Genomic DNA, 18361 nt, shown 5'->3' with positions numbered 1-18361 from the left:
TGTTTTAGAGGCACGGAGAAACCAAACATCCAAAGGCTGAATTTGCCCAATGGTTCCAGGTGGTATGAACTGCAATGTCACACACTTTTCAGGAGGGATAATTTGCTCTAAAGGAGCATGATTTTTATACGCAGACCAGGAATCAAGCATAAGCATGTTATTTTGACCAGCTACTGGCCAGAAGCGGTGCTCATACCACATTTGTAGTTCTGTTACGCCCATTTCCCCACCCTTGCTTGCTGTGGCGTAAATATTCCTTACTGCCCTTGCAAGGTCACGCGGACGAGAAAGAACCGTAGGGGGCAGAGCATCTCCAACTTCTCGCAGCGCAGTAAATAACTTTTCAGTCAATTTACCATTCAGATTCACTTCGTCTCCAAATTCCGGTTAGTCGGAGTTGATAAAAAATTCCTTTCTGAACGATGGGATAAGTTTGTTTACTTCATCTGCAAATTTTCGGGCCGAATCCGCAGTTTGCTGGGCATCGTCAAGTTGACACTATGTATGAAATTTCGTTATCTTACGTCTTCCAATTCTGCAGCACTGTCTGAAGTTGTACAACCGTCCACTATTGTCATTGATATCACAGTAATTCGTATCACGCTCAGTTTGATGTGCATAACGTAGTAGGTTACTAGCATGCACGTCCTGTAAATTCTATCGAGCATCCTTGAAAAGCGTTAACACCAGTTTTTATAACAGGTATTCTCCTTTGAATACTCGTAGTTTTCCTTATACACTGCACTGTCATATTGGTGCAGACTTATTCGAAATCTGTTCATAATTGCTATTACTACGTTGTGGATAGTCTTCAATGTACGTAATTATGTTCAGTACCCGCTACTTGGACAACGATTGTCCTTTACTTCGTTTCACTGATGACGGAATTTGTGGCTCCCTGTCCGAAAAGAATGATGAACCACATGGATCGACAACTGTTTCAACATCGCTTTAACATGTTAAGCGCATATTTACTCCTCATGTATATTCTCCGCACAGTCGAACGTATACGGCACTAAACATTCTACTGACTCATCTTTCGGATACGCTAATGTTTCATATGTCACTTCGTTCTCACTATGCGAAATTGCTTGCGTTCCTTTCCGACGAATTGTCAATTTCGACAACTGTTGTTGAAGATGTAATGCAATGTAGGCTTTGTTCATCGTTGTCATTGCTGTACGTTGTATCAACACTACTAGCATCATAGCGCTGTTGTGGGAATGAAATGAGCGTTTGGCGTCATTGGTCTGGAGGCCCATTGCGGGGAAGGTCCGGCCGCCTTGGTGCAAGTCTTATTACATTCGACGTCACATTGGGCGACCTGCTCGTCGTATTGGGATGAAATGATGATGAAGACAACACAACTCCCAGTCCCTGAGTGGAGAAAATCTCCGACCCAGCCGGGAATCTAACCCGGGTCCGTAGGACGGCAATCCGTCACGCTGACCACTCAGCTATCGGAGCGGACATAGCGCTGTTGTGAGATATTCGGACTGGACTAACATTTGGCCGGAAATCGGTAGCGGCGTCTTCCTTCGCATGAAGGGATTTACTGATGCCATAAAAATGATAATGTGAGTCATTTGCCTCAATTACTGAACAACTTGAATCAGCAGCATTTTTCGTCGTCGTAATAAGCAATCACACTCCATTTTCATCAGCCTCGTCCAATTGGTGATTACCCTTATGTCCTCGCTATCCTCACTATTGGATACCTCCAGTCCCACCCCCTGTTGCCCTTAGCGGCCAGTATTGTGGTTGCATGATAGGCAACAGGTGGGGCGTCGGATGCCGTAAACATCATTGGCCTTTTGCACATCGTACTCAAGGAATTCCTTGTCAGACGTTTAACACACTGGTGGCCTTCCCAAGACGATGTTGCCGTTTTGATCGTTGAGTGCGAACCGGCCCGAGTGTTCCTCTGCTCAGCCGGAAGTGGACCATCGGTTACGGCGGCTGTAAAATCCTAGAGCTATCTCTTCCTTTTCTTTCTTCAGTGTTTTTGGTAGTTTTTTTGAAGCGATTGTGTCGTTCGGTCCGTAGGTCTTCAGTTCTTGACTGAAGATAGATTGCTCCCGTCTCTCAAGTCTTACATATCGTTTGTTTCTGGTAGCTTTGTGATGTAACGTATACAGTGCTAGGCTCTCGCTGGACTCAGATTTTGGGGAAACCTTTGGGCCCCACCAATCACTTTCGACCTGTTCCTGTGCTGGTAGGGCAATGGCTGCAGCACAGTTCTTGCAATAGATGCATACATGTTCAACCAGCGAAACTTATTAGTGACCCATTATTTCGATGCAGAGGTGAGCGGGGTTACTGTTTGCTCTTTTAATTATAACACAATCGTGAAAAGCGTTACCACAGTAGCCCACAGCAAAGTTAAGCTTTGGCAATATTTTCCGGCCTTTCCATATGCGTGATGTTTTCTACCAAGATATGTTAATGATCATATAATAAAGTCGTTATACCAGTGAGATTTTTTTTTCGTGGAAAAAGAACGATGGAGTCATTAAAGACCGGGTATAATTACACACAGACTGGACTAGCATTTGGCCGGAAATCGGCACCGGCATCTTTCTTCGCATGAAGGGATTTAATGATGCCATAGAAATGATAATGCGAGTCCTTTGCCTCAGTTATAGAAAATCTTGGATTAGCAGTGCATTTTTTGTCGTCGTAATTAGTAATCACACTACATTTTCATCAGCCTCGGCCAATTAGTGATTACCCTTATATTCTGAGCACAGATCTCAAACGATCTTCCTTTCCTTTCTGATCATTTACTGTAACAACCGTTTTAATTCTCTATATTTTAACTGAAAAATTGGCTCTAATAATTTCTTATATATTCATGTCTAATTTTGTGCCATTTAGATACATAATTTATGGCATATCGTGCAGTTCATGGATTTCGAACTTTCTGTATCATAGTTGTAATTAAATTTAATTCTAGCCAGAAGTTTACTTACAGAAGTATGTTTATCATAAATTTTCCTTCTTTTTTTAATCTGATTCACTTGCTAATAACCATCAACTCACAATATTTCACCACAGGCTACACCAGCTATCTGCGACAGAAACTACTTTTTAGCAATGGGCTATTTAAATGAGACTTAAGTATAATACTGAACGAAGCTAATATAGAATTATAACTACAATAATTGCTTCTAACGTGCAACTGCCACTAATAACTATATGCTGAGGTTTTGTTTATAGTCTAAGGTTCTGCTTGGTGCAAGCACAAATACTTTATTTGTTCGCAAATTTATGCCCACAGCAAGCTCTACACGCGCCAAACTGCTGTCAACGATCAAAAACTCGTGTCTTCCGAAGCTGATATGTGAAATGAATGCCATGCCGTCCAAGGAGAAACTTACCGAGTCCGAGAAAGCCCTCTTAAATCTTATCCGGTAAGTACAGTGAAGCTGTATTAGCTGAAAGCATACACATTTCGTACAGATAAGTACTGAAGAGTATCAACACAGTTTTCTAAGAGATCATTTCTTTTGTGAGTTGTGTTACATTACGACTACTGTGACACTGTTCATTGACGGTAAATGTAATGTTTACATGCCAGTTTCACTGAGAAATCAAAATAAAGCTTCATATGAGATTTCGTTTCATCACTATAATTGAAAATTTTGTGATGAGAGAGAAGATAATTTTCATTCAGATGAATCAGGCAGATAGTGATGCGTTAGTAAATAATGACGTCGTACATGGTGGCTATGTAGTATAATAGGAGAATAGTACACTTTATGCAAGGACCAGCGATAATACTCTCCCCACACAGTCTCATAATTGTCAAGCATACAAATAGGATTCTACACTCAAGTCAACTGATAACCTATACTACAATTACTTATATAGAAGCAAAAACGCAATTAGCGAAGGAAAGGATGTACAGTGCCCGGAGAAAGAAGCTTTTTCCAATTGAGTATTGGAACTGTCCTTCGGAATCTCACAACAAATAACACCACACAACTGTATGTTAGATTAACCAGAGAAATTCCAAAGATTAAAGGACTGACGTGAAGCTATAGCTGCGCCATTTCGGGCATTTTATTTCTACCGAAAATCACCAGAAACGCAACTTTGTTCTTTAACTGTTAGACTGAAATTCAGTACGATATTTTTATCGAATTTACAAGACTCTTTCCCAGCTCGCCAACATAAATGTCTACTTAGTGTTTACGTACATGTGCTTTTAAGAAAAGCACCACACACCATATTGTCTAGTACACTACAGAAATAAAACCGTGTGTCAGAACGAGACACGGATATGTTCCTTTCAATGCCAAATGTCTTCCATCTGGACTAGTCTCTAGCCCCGAATAAGAAGTTCAAGCAAACCCAGCTCGGCAAGCATCGATGGCCTTCATGTAGCCTAGGACTAGGTCCCACATAAAAATTTCACACTACAACGGCGAGAACTCCAAAATGAATCTTTCTCGAAGTTGAAAATGGCGCAGTACACTAGATAACTTACCATTAAGGCTCATTACAGAACGTACTTCTCATCGCCAAGGCAGCGATTACGTCATTATTTACCCTAATTGCTGCACCAGTTGTAGGAGCCCGTAAGATAAGCAAGGAACATCTTCAGACTTATGAGAAGCAAGAGAGCGGTTAAGGCTGACTAAAACTTTACGCAGTTATGGCAGTATATTTTGGATCTACCAATCGTACTGTACACATTTTAAATTAATTTCAGTACTTTCTCCACTGCACTTTTAAAATTTATTTCTGGAAAACGTAAAACAGTTCGTTTCCTCCTTCTTCCTCGGAAATCCGTGTTTGTGTGACTTACCTCATACCAACACGGTTTTGTAAATTTGGTGTCCTAATTCCTTTAGGTAATTTTAAGCTTATTTGTGTCAATCGGTTATGGTAATGTTTTCTTCTAGAAAAAAAGGGCAAGATACAATAGGCAAACACTTACTCGTTACTCATGAATGAATGCCGGACGAAAAGGAAGGCAAAAAATGATTATTTCGCCTAGTCGTAAGTGACTTATTTGCGAAAAAAGAAAATAATTTCCATTACTACCAACAAATTCATGTGAAACTACTAGTTGAGTGGACATTGGCAAGACACATTAAGGATATGTATAACTAACAACTAATCTGATTATTGAGAGAATAAAACGTATGAAACTCTCTAAGCTGTTAATACTTTTAGTTTGTACTTCCTCACAAGAGGTGAGATTATCTTTGTACTGTCTTTGGTTCTGGGTATGTCCATAATGCCATCAATAAGAGGGTAATTACCATCCCACAGTTGCTTTTCATTCATAAATGTTCAAAGCTTCTTTGCTCAGAACTCTGTTACACAACTACTTCAAACTTCTGTTATTCTTTATTTAAATCTAAAATTTACATTTTCTGATAGTCGGTTCGGCAAGGGCAACCGCCTTCAGATCTGTTGAGTTTGTATTGCATTGTTTATGTATTTAACTCGTCAGTTTCTGTCACTTATGTAAGAAATTATGAGCAACTACGAAGGCACACTATCAATCAACGTTTCGTGAAAGTATTATAACTGCCCACTGTAGTATTCGAAAGGCATTATATCAATGTTTACGAAGCTAAACATTCTGTGCATTGGTCCTGCGGTTACTACTTTTTTGTATTTAAAGTAACTTTTACCTCTGGAAATGTTTTGCATTGCCATTAGCCAAGTATTATGGTCTTCACACAAGTCTTAGCGTTTGACGACTGGCTTTTGTTTATGTTTATCATAAATTCCTTACAGCTATTTATCTTTCCTACTTTACGCTCTGAACGAGAGAGATTTGTCATAGCACGGAAGAGTAAGAAATGTTCTGGCGAGCACGTATATCCGTTGACGGATTACACGAAACTGAAAAATTGCCACGAGCTTACAGGAAATTAAATACGAATTACTTAATGTTAGTAAATTGTTCATCGAACTAAAGCGTCGTTTGAACACCATGGTGTTTTCTTGGGGAAATCCCTATTGGAGATGATGTGCATTGCCTTCCGCTGACCTGTGAACTGGTTACCAGCCCTTTATAAGGATATCTGTGGTTCAAAGTGCAATACGAAGCATGATGCGTCCGCTCTCACATAAACAAAATGTTGGATTAATCAGAAAACGTCCTAGGATGAACAGCAGCATGTTTTAAATGTGGGAAAACGTAAGTTAATGAAGATTAGTATGAAATACAATCCTGTTCTATTCGAATACAGTATAACTGGTGTGCTGCTTGACAGTCACTCCTATTAAATATCTAAGCATGACAAAGTGACTTGAAATGGAACGAGCGTATAAGGTAGGATGTAGGGGAGGCGAACGATCAAATTCGATTTATTGGGAGAATTCTACGAAACTGCATTCATTTATAAAGGAGATCGCATATGCTCACAAGCGCGACCCGTTCTTGGGCACTGATCGAGTGTTCGTGATCACCACCATGTCGGATTAAAGGAAAGACATCGAAGCAGTTCAGGGGCATACTGTTAGATTTGTTACCAATAGATTCGATTGATCAACAAGCGAAAAATACCGAAATGCTCCGCTAACTCCAACTGGAATCCGTGGAGGCAAGAAAAGTTCATCTACGAAATACTACTGACAATGTTTTGAGAGCCGATATTTGTGACAGACTTGAGAACGTACCTACTGCTAACACTATACATCTCGCATAAAGGCCACGATCACCGGAAAGAGAAACCAGTTCTCCCATGGAACCACACAGATGGTCGATTTTCCCTCGCTACCTTTGCGAGTGGAACAGGAAACAGTGTAACTCATACTGAGACAAGGTACTAATACATTTAATTAAGTCTGATTGATGAGATGTTATGAGATGATACCTTACTGACACTGAAGTACTGTTCTTTCACTATGTCTGTATGAATGATAGACTAACTGCCACTGTTATTAACCAACATATGAACAACTACCTCAACAATTGCTACTGTTTTATCGAAAGAAATCAGAACCAATACCTACACTTGAACTGACAAGTGGAAACATCTCACGTCTAGACTTGCAAAACCTACGTATACGCACGCACACACGCACAGACAATTGTAACATTACAATAGTTATTAATATTTAAATAGGTAAAGTTGATTGCTTGTCGTCTCATGCAAAGCTTCAGAGAATTAATGTCAGTAATGCAGATTTCTCTTCGCGAAGTTACAAATGTTTGATCTACTGTGACTCCTTTGAAGTTATATTAAGCAGTCGGTGCGTAATTAATCACAATGAACAGAAATTGTATGAGAAATAGCTAAAGAAATGTTACTACTGATTTGTACGTAATTTTGCGCGGTTATTCTAAATGATGGAACTATTTTCAAAACTTCAAAATGAACAAGCTTTGTACCAATGAAAAGAGGAAGTTTGAAAATTTTTTTCGTAATGTTTTACATCAATTTAATTAATTTAATAATTTTAAATAATTCGTAATTTATTAGTTTTTAATAATTATTTAATAATTGGAAGTGTGATAAATGTTATAAATGTTCTATGTTGCCACCGTTGGCTGCACGGCAAACATCGACGCGGTAGACAAACTCACCCCACACACACGAAAGCATAACTGCTGTTACTGAGTGCACGGCAGAGGTGATCCGGTTCCGCAGATCGTTCAGAGTGAGAGTGGTTGGTAGAGGCGGGACGTAAACAGATTCCTTCACATAACCCCATAAGAAACAGTTGCAGGGCGTGAGATCAGGAGATCTCGGTGGTCAGAAGTGCAGAGCCAGGTCCTCAAGTCCCTTGCGTCGAGCCAGTGCTGAGGAAGGGAGTAATTCAAAAAGCCTCCTACTTCACTGTGCCCATGGCGCGGAGTTCCATTCTGTTGGAAAATGAAGTCCTAGGAATCTTCCACATCTTGAGGGAACAGCCATTGTTCCTACATGTCCCGTAATGAGTGCTGTCGACAAGGGATCTCAGATCGATTCCATATTCCTAGATTTCCAGGAGGCTTTTGATACCGTTCCTCACAAGTGACTATTAATCAAATTGCGTGCATATGGAGTATCGTCTCAGTTGTCAGACTGGATTCGTGGTATTCTCTCAGAGAGGTCACAGTTCGTAGTGATAGACGGTAAATCATGGAGTAGAACAGAAGTGATATCTGGCGTTCCGTAAGGTAGTGTCATAGGCCCTGTGCTGTTCCTGATTTACATAAATGATCTAGCCGGCCGCGGTGGCCGAGCGGTTCTAGGCGCTTCAGCCCGGAACCGCGCGACTGCTACGGTCGCAGGTTCGAATCCTGCCTCGGCATGGATGTGTGTGATGTCCTTAGGCTAGTTCGGTTTAAGTAGTTCTAAGTTCAAGGGAACTGGTGATCTCAGATGTTAAGTCCCATAGTGCTCAGAGCCATTTGAACCATAAATGATCTCGGTGATAATCTGAGCAGCCCCCTTAGATTGTTTGCACATGATGCTGCAGTTTACGGTGCAGTAAAATCGTCAGATGATCAGTTCCAATTACAAAATGATCTAGAGAGAATTTTCTGTATGTTGCGAAAAGTGGCAATTGGCACTGAACAAAGAAATGTGCGAGGTGATCGACATTGGTACTAAAAGAAATCTTATAAATTTTGGGTATACGATAAATCGCACAAATCTAAGGGCTGTCAATTCGACTAAATACCTGGGAATTACAATTACGAACAACTTAAATTGGAGAGACCACATAGATAATATTGTGGGGAATGCGAAACAAAGACTGCGCTTTGTTGGCAGATCACTTAGAAGATGCGACAAACCCACTAAAGAGACAGCCTACATTACACTTGTCCGTCCTCTGCTGGAATATTGCTGCTCGGTATGGGATCATTACTAGGCAGGATTGACGGAGGACATCGAAAAAGTGCAAAGAAGGGCAGCTCGTTTCGTGTCATCGCGCAATAGGGGTGAGAGTGTCACTGATATGATACGCGAGTTGGGGTGGCAATCACGGAAACATAGGCGGTTTTCTTTGCAACGAGATCTATTTACGAAATTTCAATTATCAACTTTCTCTTCTGAATGCGAAAATATTTTGTTTACACCCACCTACGTAGGGAGAAATTATCCTCATAATAAAATAAGAGAAATCAGAGCTGGAACGGAAAGATTTAGGTGTTCCTTTTACCCACACGCCATTCGAGAGTGGAATGGTAGAGAAGTAGTAGGAAAATGGTTCGATGACTAGCACATAACCACAAGTTTTTGTCAGGGGTTGAAAGCCTGCACCAGTTGTAATCGCTAGCGCTTGTACAGCAAACGCTGTCTCAGAACTTTCCATATAGTTGGTTGAGTTATTTCAAGTTCTCAACTGGCTCTATTGGTAGACTTACTGAGACTGCGCATAGATCTTTCTAGAATCCGTCGGACACTATCCTCTGACGCACGCGGTCGGTCTGTGCTAATTTTCCTTTGCCCACACTCCCAGTCTGTTTAAATTGCTTAAACCAACGGCTAAAGCTTTTACGAGTTGGTGGTTAAATACCGAATTTGATACTAAATACCCGCTGCACTACAGTTTGCGACTCACATTTCGCGAGCTAAAAAACGCAGAAAACGTTGTGCTTCACAGTCGCCGTCTCAGTCACAACTGACAGTGAAACGGAATGACGGCCCTATTGCGGCACCAACTCTACCGGCCACTTCTGAAACCATCACTTCCCGTCAAAAACATTAAAACTTCCTCTTTTCATTGGTATAAAGCTTTTTCATTTTGGATTTGTACTTGAATATGGGTCCATCATTTAGAATAACTCTGTGTATGCGAAGTGTGGTATTATATTAATGTATCAATGTTGGGCTACAATCGTGCACGTCCCTAAACAAAGTTATGTTGTCAGATAACTGAATTTTTTTCAAATGTTTTAACACTTCAAGTCAACAAGGCTCTCTTACAAAGGCTATATAGCGATGCAAATTTCCCAACTGCGAGTAGAATCTTAACTGCCAGATTTTGTAATGCGCCTGGTTGTTACTGATATTAAAATACTCTCAGTGTTATGTTGCAGAGTTCACGTGCACACACCCGTCTGTTTGATATGAAAACCGTGTCACCAGAGTGTACAGCTTGCTTTATTCCTCAACTGAGATTGTAGCGATGGCGGCGGCCGAAGATGGCTGTTAATCTGGGCTGCTGCAGGAGTGTCCACTGACCTCCGAAGCTGACAGTGTGGCTGCCGACAATTTCGTAATTGAATAAATTACCTGAGGAATTGTAACGACTCATACTATGGCTTCTCCACACTATCTTGCTGATATATCATTACCAATACGTTTAAATAGCACAAAATATTGCTTAAGACACACTTTATTTTGTACTGTCAGCTGTCGCTATAGTTTGCCATGTCTCTCCTCCTCTTGATGGAAGGAAATGGCCATTATTTTCCCAGACTCAGTCACTTTTATTGTTCCCTACACTCGAGCTTCTTTGATGAGGACCCACAAAATTCTCATTCGTCCGATATCTTGAATTCTTCGTTCTTCTGTCGACTTCTGTGTCGATCTTCTTGGCGAATCTTCTGTCTGCTGCTATTCACTCTCGATTCTTCTGTCTTCTCCTTTCCGCCTTCTCCCTCGTTAGCCCCACCATTACGTCGAAACTTAAAAACCTTTACGTTCAGTCTTAATGTTTATTAATTCATTACAATAATAACGCCGTCACACATCTCTGGCAATTTCTTCATTCTGCTCGTCATCGAACTTCGAACAAGCGCTTCCTCTGTCTCAATGGTTCGACCCTGCCCCCTTTCAGAAACTACATTTCTTACACCACTAACAAACTGCCATGTTCTCTCCGTCTATCGTCCCATTTCTAACTCCCATCGGCAACTCTCTTCCTTCTCGATAATATTACAGAGGTCAGAAAAAATTGTTCAAATGGCTCTGAGCACTATGGGACTCAACTGCTGAGGTCATTAGTCCCCTAGAACTTAGAACTAGTTAAACCGAACTAACCTAAGGACATCACAAACATCCATGCCCGAGGCAGGATTCGAACCTGCGACCGTAGCGGTCTTGCGGTTCCAGACTGCAGCGCCTTTAACCGCACGGCCACTTCGGCCGGCACAGAGGTCAGTTTTTGCCTACTGGACCAAAGTACTTCCTATTAAACATGCATGGAATTTACGTTTGCATGTGGAGGAAATATAGTAAACTTACACACTGACAGAAAAGAAATCGGAACACCAAGAAGGAGTTGTGTAACATAAACGAAATTTTACGGTGTCTATTTCAGTTTCGTTCCAGTCGCGTAAGAACGGCCCTAGTAATGCCACTATCAGGATGCAAATCAGGTTTGCTTTAAGTACACGCTGTAACGGTAGTGAGCGTTAAGTATCTTTGAGATTGGACGTGATGAGTCGATGTTAGTGAAAAATGCCTTTAAGGCGACAAAGACGCCATTATCAACACCTCGCTGAGTTTGAACTAGATCGTGTAACAGGGCTAAGAGAAGCAGGATTTTCTTTCTGCGCTATTGCAGGAAGACTTGGCAGGATGACTGCGGGAAGACCGGGCTCCGGACGGCCACGTGGCATTACATTACCGAAAGGGAGGACCATCATATTCGGCGTTCGGCTCTGGCGCGTCGTACTGCTCCTGCGGCAGCAATTTGAGTAGCAATTGATACCTCTGTGACACATACTAACTGTTACAAATCGGTTACTTCAAGGGCAGCTCCGAGCCAGACTACCTGTAATGTGCATTCCACTGAACACAAACTACCACCATTTGCCACTACAGTGGTGTCAAGCGAGAGCTCATTTGAGAGCAGACTGGAGGTCTGTTGTGTTTTCTGATGGAAGCTGGTTCCGTCTCGGTGTCAATAATGGTCGTATGATGGTTAGGAGGAGGCCAGTTAGGGACCTGTCTGCGTGCTAGACACACTGGACCTTCACACCTGTAATTACGGTCCGGGTACAATTTCGTATGACTACTGCAGGAGCACTCTCGTGGCTATTCCAAGCACGCTGACTGCAAATTTGTACGTCAATCTGGTATTTCGAGCAATTGTGCTGCTATTCAAGAGTAGCGTGCCACGAAGTTGCTCCCCAACCGGATAACACTTATCCACGCCGGCCGAAGTGGCCGCGCGGTTCTGGCGCTGCAGTCTGGAACCGCGAGACCGCTACGGTCGCAGGTTCGAATCCTGCCTCGGGCATGGATGTGTGTGATGTCCTTAGGTTAGTTAGGTTTAACTAGTTCTAAGTTCTAGGGGACTAATGACCTCAGCAGTTGAGTCCCATAGTGCTCAGAGCCATTTGAACCATTTGAACACTTATCCACATACCGCTGTTATAACCCAATATCCTCTACTGAGTGTCAAAATGTTGCCTTCGACCGCTCGTTCACCTGCTCTGTCTCCAATCGAATACATATGAGTCATCATCGTACAACGTCATCCACAAACAGCATTAACCGTCCCTGTATGACCGACCAAGTGCAACAAACATGGAAGTCTACCCCACAAACTGACATCCGGCAGCTGTACAACACAATACATGTACGTTTGCATGCTTACATTCAACGCTCTGGCGTATACATCGGTTATTAATGTACCAGCGTTTCACTTTTGCAATGGCTCATCCCGTTCTTACATTATCATCGCTGCGCGGGATTAGCCGAGCGGTCTGAGACGCTGCAGTCATGGACTGTGCGGCTGGTTCCGGTGGAGGTTCGAGTCCTCCCTCGGGCATGGGTGTGTGTGTTTGTCCTTAGGATAATTTAGGTTAAGTAGTGTGTAAGCTCAGGGACTGATGACCTTAGCAGTTAAGTCCCACAAGATTTCTACATCTACATCTACATCCATATCCCGCAAGCCACCTGACGGTGTGTGGCGGGGGGTACCTTGAGTACCTCTATCGGTTCTCCCTTCTATTCCAGTCTCTTATTGTTCGTGGAAAGAAGGATTGTCGGTATGCCTCTGTGTGGGCTCTTATCTCTCTGATTTTATCCTCATGGTCTCTTCGCGAGATATACGTAGGAGGGAGCAATATACTGCTTGACTCCTCGGTGAAGGTATGTTCTCGAAACTCACACACATTTGAACATTTTTTGAACATTATCATCTGGTCTTGCAATGGTGACCTCTTAAATATGTTACCTAGGCAAGTATATTCCCAAAATTTCATTACATGAATTTTTTTTTTTTTTTTTGGTATTGCGACAGCGACATTTTTCCGTCAGTGTTTTTAGATGTAACATTGAACTCTTGTACAATTAGGTTTATGCTATAATTTGCAATTTGAGTAGAAATATGTGAAAAGAATCGGTAAAGTATAAATTACATTAAATCTGTTTTAAATACATAGCCCATGACTGAAAATCTGTTGTGCTAACTTACAGTAGAGAAACTGTCACAATACTCTCCGCCATGCACCGCAAGGTGGCTTGTGGATTACGTATGTAGACATAGACGGACTGGAGATCTAATCTCGATACTTATGATGTGAAGAATTAGGCTTTGCTTGTCTAGCCTTTAGTGATTTTAGCTATGGCAGTGAGGGTGAGTTTATGATGTGTGCTGTGTTTCAGCGACACGAGCATCAGCGTGACGGCCGAGGTGACGTCGCGGTACCACTTCGCGGCGCACATGGGGCAGCTGATCGCGGGCGTGGACGGCGCGGGCTGCCACAACTTCTACCCCAACTGCCCGTTCCCCGGGCTCACTGCGCTCCAAATGATCAAGAGCGCCCGCGCCAAGCGGTAGTCGCTGCTCCCCGCACCTTTTAGTTTTGTGCACCGACAAGGCTTCTGGCCAGTGCCGCCAAACTGCTGCCACTTCACGTAAGACGTACTAGTGGTACTATTCAGAATAGTGCACAAGCGTGACCAAAAGATAACTCTATTACGAGCTGTGATGTGCTTTCGTGTTCCACGTTTTCTTACTTTTATACTGACGATTTTCGAGGAAGCCACTAAGACAGTATAGCTCATTTTATCTATACACAGTGAATAATTATAAGGCCTGTGCAGTAGTGGAAATGGATACTAATGTTCCTCATCTGTAACAAATTTAATGAAACTGAAGACCTGTGACGATTATGTTCACAATTATTTCACATGAAATACAAGTGTAATGGCGAACTAATGAATCTGGAGTACACTAAATCAATTTCCAACTTACTGAACTTCCAGATATCGAAACATGTTAGAGTATCCCGGTGATGTGTAATTCTCTAAAGAGGGTGTTACCAAGTTTTTGGACCTAAGTTGCCAACAGAGTTTGCTTGACAACTCTTTTCGCATCTGACCGTTTGAATAACATAGGTCGCTTTTTGGCAATCTTGACTTGTTTACGGTGCCACTTCTAACATGAGGCCGTAGATCGCTGAGCACATTTTATGGGAAGCTCTGTGTCTTTCAGTACTACTTTAAACTGCTAAGCCGGGAGTTTTTCCCCTCTGTGGCTGAGCGCTCAGCATGTCTGGGCTACACACAGGAACGAAAATCGAGCTCAGTTATTTTTCTTTAGTGAGAGGACTGTAACGTGGCCTGTTCAGTCTGGTCAGAAGCAGTGATTTCACTTTTGAAATCCGTCATTAATTATTTGAAGCACAAGGTGCTGACCACACGCTCCTCCAACATAGCCAATGTTTCACACGACTACAGCTCTACGATGTTGTTTTTAAAAAAAAAAAATTGGTATTTATCCGTCATTTTGGCGTACGATACTGTGAAAAAGTGAATTAAGCTGTAACGGAAATTATTTCATCACTATAAGAATGAACTATTTACGGATAGAATTATTGTGTAAATTACTCTAGTTGAACTTGGCTCGTAAACTGGCATAAAAGTTCAAACATTCTATGGTGTCACACATTTCCTTTGTCGGAGGAGCAACTGACTGTCACTGAGATGGTGGAAATTCAGAGGTATAGATGACGTGAGGTGTCTCAGCGACCGCTGTTTCTTGCCACGACAAATATGGATCAAAAACTTATGTAGTGTGTCGGCATCAAATTTTGGCTTCTTTGCACTACGTAGGGCGTAGTCTGTACGTCTATTAAAAGCTATTAATGCACTTAATTTCCCTGATTATCTTGATCACTGAATCCTAGTAATTTGAAGCGCGTCCCAGAATCAGAGTCTACACGAAAATGTCTTGTTCTTAATGGATAACTTTATTTTTGCCTGCCACTAGGTTTCCCAAATATCTGTCATTCGTCTTCCGCTTATGTTCGGTGCAGCATTGGTAATTATTTCGAACTGACAGTCCCACGTAGCTAATCTCGCATCCACACATGCAGTTAAAAATCCTCGGAATATAAGAATATAATAATCCTTCACAGGGCAGATCATATGTTAGATTTTCTTCCGCGCTCGAAAAACTGTTTTAATCCAATTCCTGTTTAAAATTAATCCCATTTTTCTTTAAATCGCTGTACATAGGAAGAAACGCAAGGTACTGATCGTGTTGTTGATTGACTGGGTGTACGTTTCGCGTTTGGCTGAAAGCCTTCATTTGTCACATAGCTGTTTCGTTTCAACATATGTTTTTTGGTTTATTTCAGCACCTTGATGCTTACTGTTGGATATTATTTCAGCTCTGGCTGTCACCGTTGTGCATAGCTCTCTTTCTGACAGGATGATATGTCTGTTGGTTAAATGCCAAATTACGGTTCCAAAGTCCAATCATAATTATCGATGAACTAGGTATATATATAATTTAATGTAACTTCATCCTACGTCAAACATTGATGAATCTGAAAAACTGTTAGTAGTGCAATATTATGGTTGCAAGGCAAATGCAGGTTCATTATTATAAGACAGGTGAACTGGTTCGCAGGGTTGAGAAAAACAAAGACATGCCACCTCCAGGAAATCGATTCAGGTCGATGACTGATTTAGGTTGGTAATCTTCGTATAGTTTGTCGTAATAGCTTCCAAGCTACGAAATAACGTTTACGTGCTTTCCAATGTTTCTCTGTAGAAAGGAAACACCGTGCTGCATATCCTTTCGATGATCGACTTCCGTGGCAGTTCACATCCGAAGCTAGCAGTTGCAATTTCTTTTTCGTTTTCTACAGTCCAATTTGAATTGTAAAGGTCTCCAATGTACAGTCCCGTCACTTCAGTGCAACACAACAGTACTCCATGTGAACTTATCAACAAGGATTCTTAAGTAATTTTACTAACGTTGAGTATAGTTGTCGAAATAACGTTATGAGCACTTACGTGGACTTGATGTCAACTATGATAATGAGTAGCTACGATTAACTTTGTACTTGATATGTGCAACGAATATGAAATAGATTCATTGCTTATGGATACAACACTGTATAGTTTGGTTCATCATTTAATTTTTGTTTCCCTTTGCTTCTCTGTTAGAAATGCGATAAACGGTAGAAATCAGAAAGCCTCGGATTTATTCTATTTTCCTTCTAACTAGTCTGTAAACATTCACCTATCACATAATGATTAGAACCGAGATAAATTTTTGTTAATCCGTTAAACAGTTAAGAGAGTATTGCAGATATTAATAAACAGACGGTCAGTGATTAGTGACTTCATATCACCCAACGTTCATCTTGTATTTAAGCAGGGAAGCTATTTCACATCACTTTTGGTTTGACCTGGGAAATACAGTTTTAAAATTATAAGTTAGTGACATGAAATAGAGTGATCTCTAGCATAATAGCTGGCACAATAACGATGTAGACAGCTCTGCGTTTCGTACTTTGCAGAAGTTACACATTAAACGTATCCGTGCTCTTTAGCATCCCTTAAATAAATCCCTAGGGGGCAACTTATTTCAGTCTACATTAATGTTTCCATTAATTTTGTCTGTTTTATAGCCTAGTGGAAAGGTATTTAGGGTAATTAACACACAATACTTGGATCCAAATTTCTAGTACTAATGCAACCTGCGAAGGCTCACACAATCCGATTTATGTGATCACTTTTTATTATGATAATAGATATTATGTTTATTTTCCATGTGTTCAATAAAATCAGCAAATACTTAAAAATATTAAAATTTTAAATCATTATTGCTTTATAAGCAGAAAGGTGTTGCGCATTCCATATGCCTAAATCTAACTATTTGCGTACGAGGGGGTGGAATGTGCGTTTGTGGCAGAAGAATATGCTGTGTCTTTGAGAAAAACAACATTTGAGAGGCATCCAGATGCATTTCTCATACTGTGGCATCAAGCAGTCAGGCCTGCAAGATGAGTGGTCTGCCAAGCGAGTGGATTCATTCGTATTTATCGAGTAACATGAGCTCTAGTACTCACAATTAAGTTACAAATTATTCTCCTGTTTGAATATTACGCAACGGAAACGGATAACGCACATCTGACTATTAGTAATTTACACAACTCTGACTGTTCACTACGCACTGGCAATACCACATTTTCTTTCTTAACCAACGGCTTTGATCAACACGTGGCCATCGCACTGAATATGAATGGCGCACACATTATAAATTCTGGATATCATGACAACATACTATTCGAAGGAAAAGGCCACCAATCTATTTCTTTTCACTATATTTTTTTATTCCGATAAATTCTATAACCTAAACACGCCATTACATTTTCTACAACAATTGAACATGAGAATCTTCGCCCAGTGGGCATGGCTTTACATTGGTGATTCTCTATCCTATGGTCTCGTAATTATCTAACACTACAGTGCACTTTCTAGATAGGATGGTGGATCTTTTGCTATATCTCACATTTCGACTCTCACACCCATCATCACGAAAATTTCCTCCAGACCGAGCGGTACAAAAAGGAACATGCATAACCCACTGCCTCTGAACCTATCTTGCTACTCTCCCATGCAAACCACACATACTTAAATTACATGAACTGCACCACACTAGCAACATGGAATACAACACAAGGAATAGTCACAACGTTATAATTACGTCACTTTCAGCTTTCCCACTTCAATTAGTATTCATCCCAGTTTCACAAGACAGTGCCCCACTTCGTAACTTTTCTTTCACACTATGAACTCTGGAGGATATATGCACGTCTTACTGTGCAATGCAAGCCAAGTGGCGTTGCTGGATAGACGGCTGACTCACCTTGCTTCACTCTCAGAGTATTATAGTTTGAATCAAGCGTCACACGGAAACATAACACGCAAAGTAATATTAAGAACATATTCATCACACACGCGAGTCCTCAACTGATACTACGGACGAGTACTTCTCCTTATCCTTTGTCTCATACACAGATTGAGACTCTCACAGTACTCACCACGTGGAAGTACTCGTCTCTAATTTCAAGTCCTGCACACGCCATTTCTTAAATATTTCCAACTTATAGTACACATGCCAGTAATTCAGCTTCACTTATGCACTCAGAAGTATTTCAACTTATTGCTACACGTGGTTTCATTGTGACCGTTGGTCACTT

General features: G+C 41.3%; 1 protein-coding gene across 1 annotated transcript in view; it reads left to right on the top strand.

The window, feature by feature from the left end:
- LOC124721207 overlaps nt 1-16960 on the top strand; it is an 86396-nt gene extending 69436 nt beyond the window's left edge. The window contains exons 2-3 of the mRNA XM_047246057.1: nt 3281-3413; nt 13524-16960. Of these exons, the coding sequence (XP_047102013.1) occupies nt 3281-3413; nt 13524-13698 (308 nt within the window). The 3' untranslated portion in view covers nt 13699-16960. The remainder of the gene's footprint in view (nt 1-3280; nt 3414-13523) is intronic.
- Nucleotides 16961-18361: the final 1401 nt, after the last annotated feature.

This window comes from Schistocerca piceifrons, chromosome X, assembly GCF_021461385.2.
Source record: "Schistocerca piceifrons isolate TAMUIC-IGC-003096 chromosome X, iqSchPice1.1, whole genome shotgun sequence".
Taxonomy (NCBI): domain Eukaryota; kingdom Metazoa; phylum Arthropoda; class Insecta; order Orthoptera; family Acrididae; genus Schistocerca; species Schistocerca piceifrons.
This window is presented reverse-complemented; position numbering and strand designations above follow the sequence as displayed.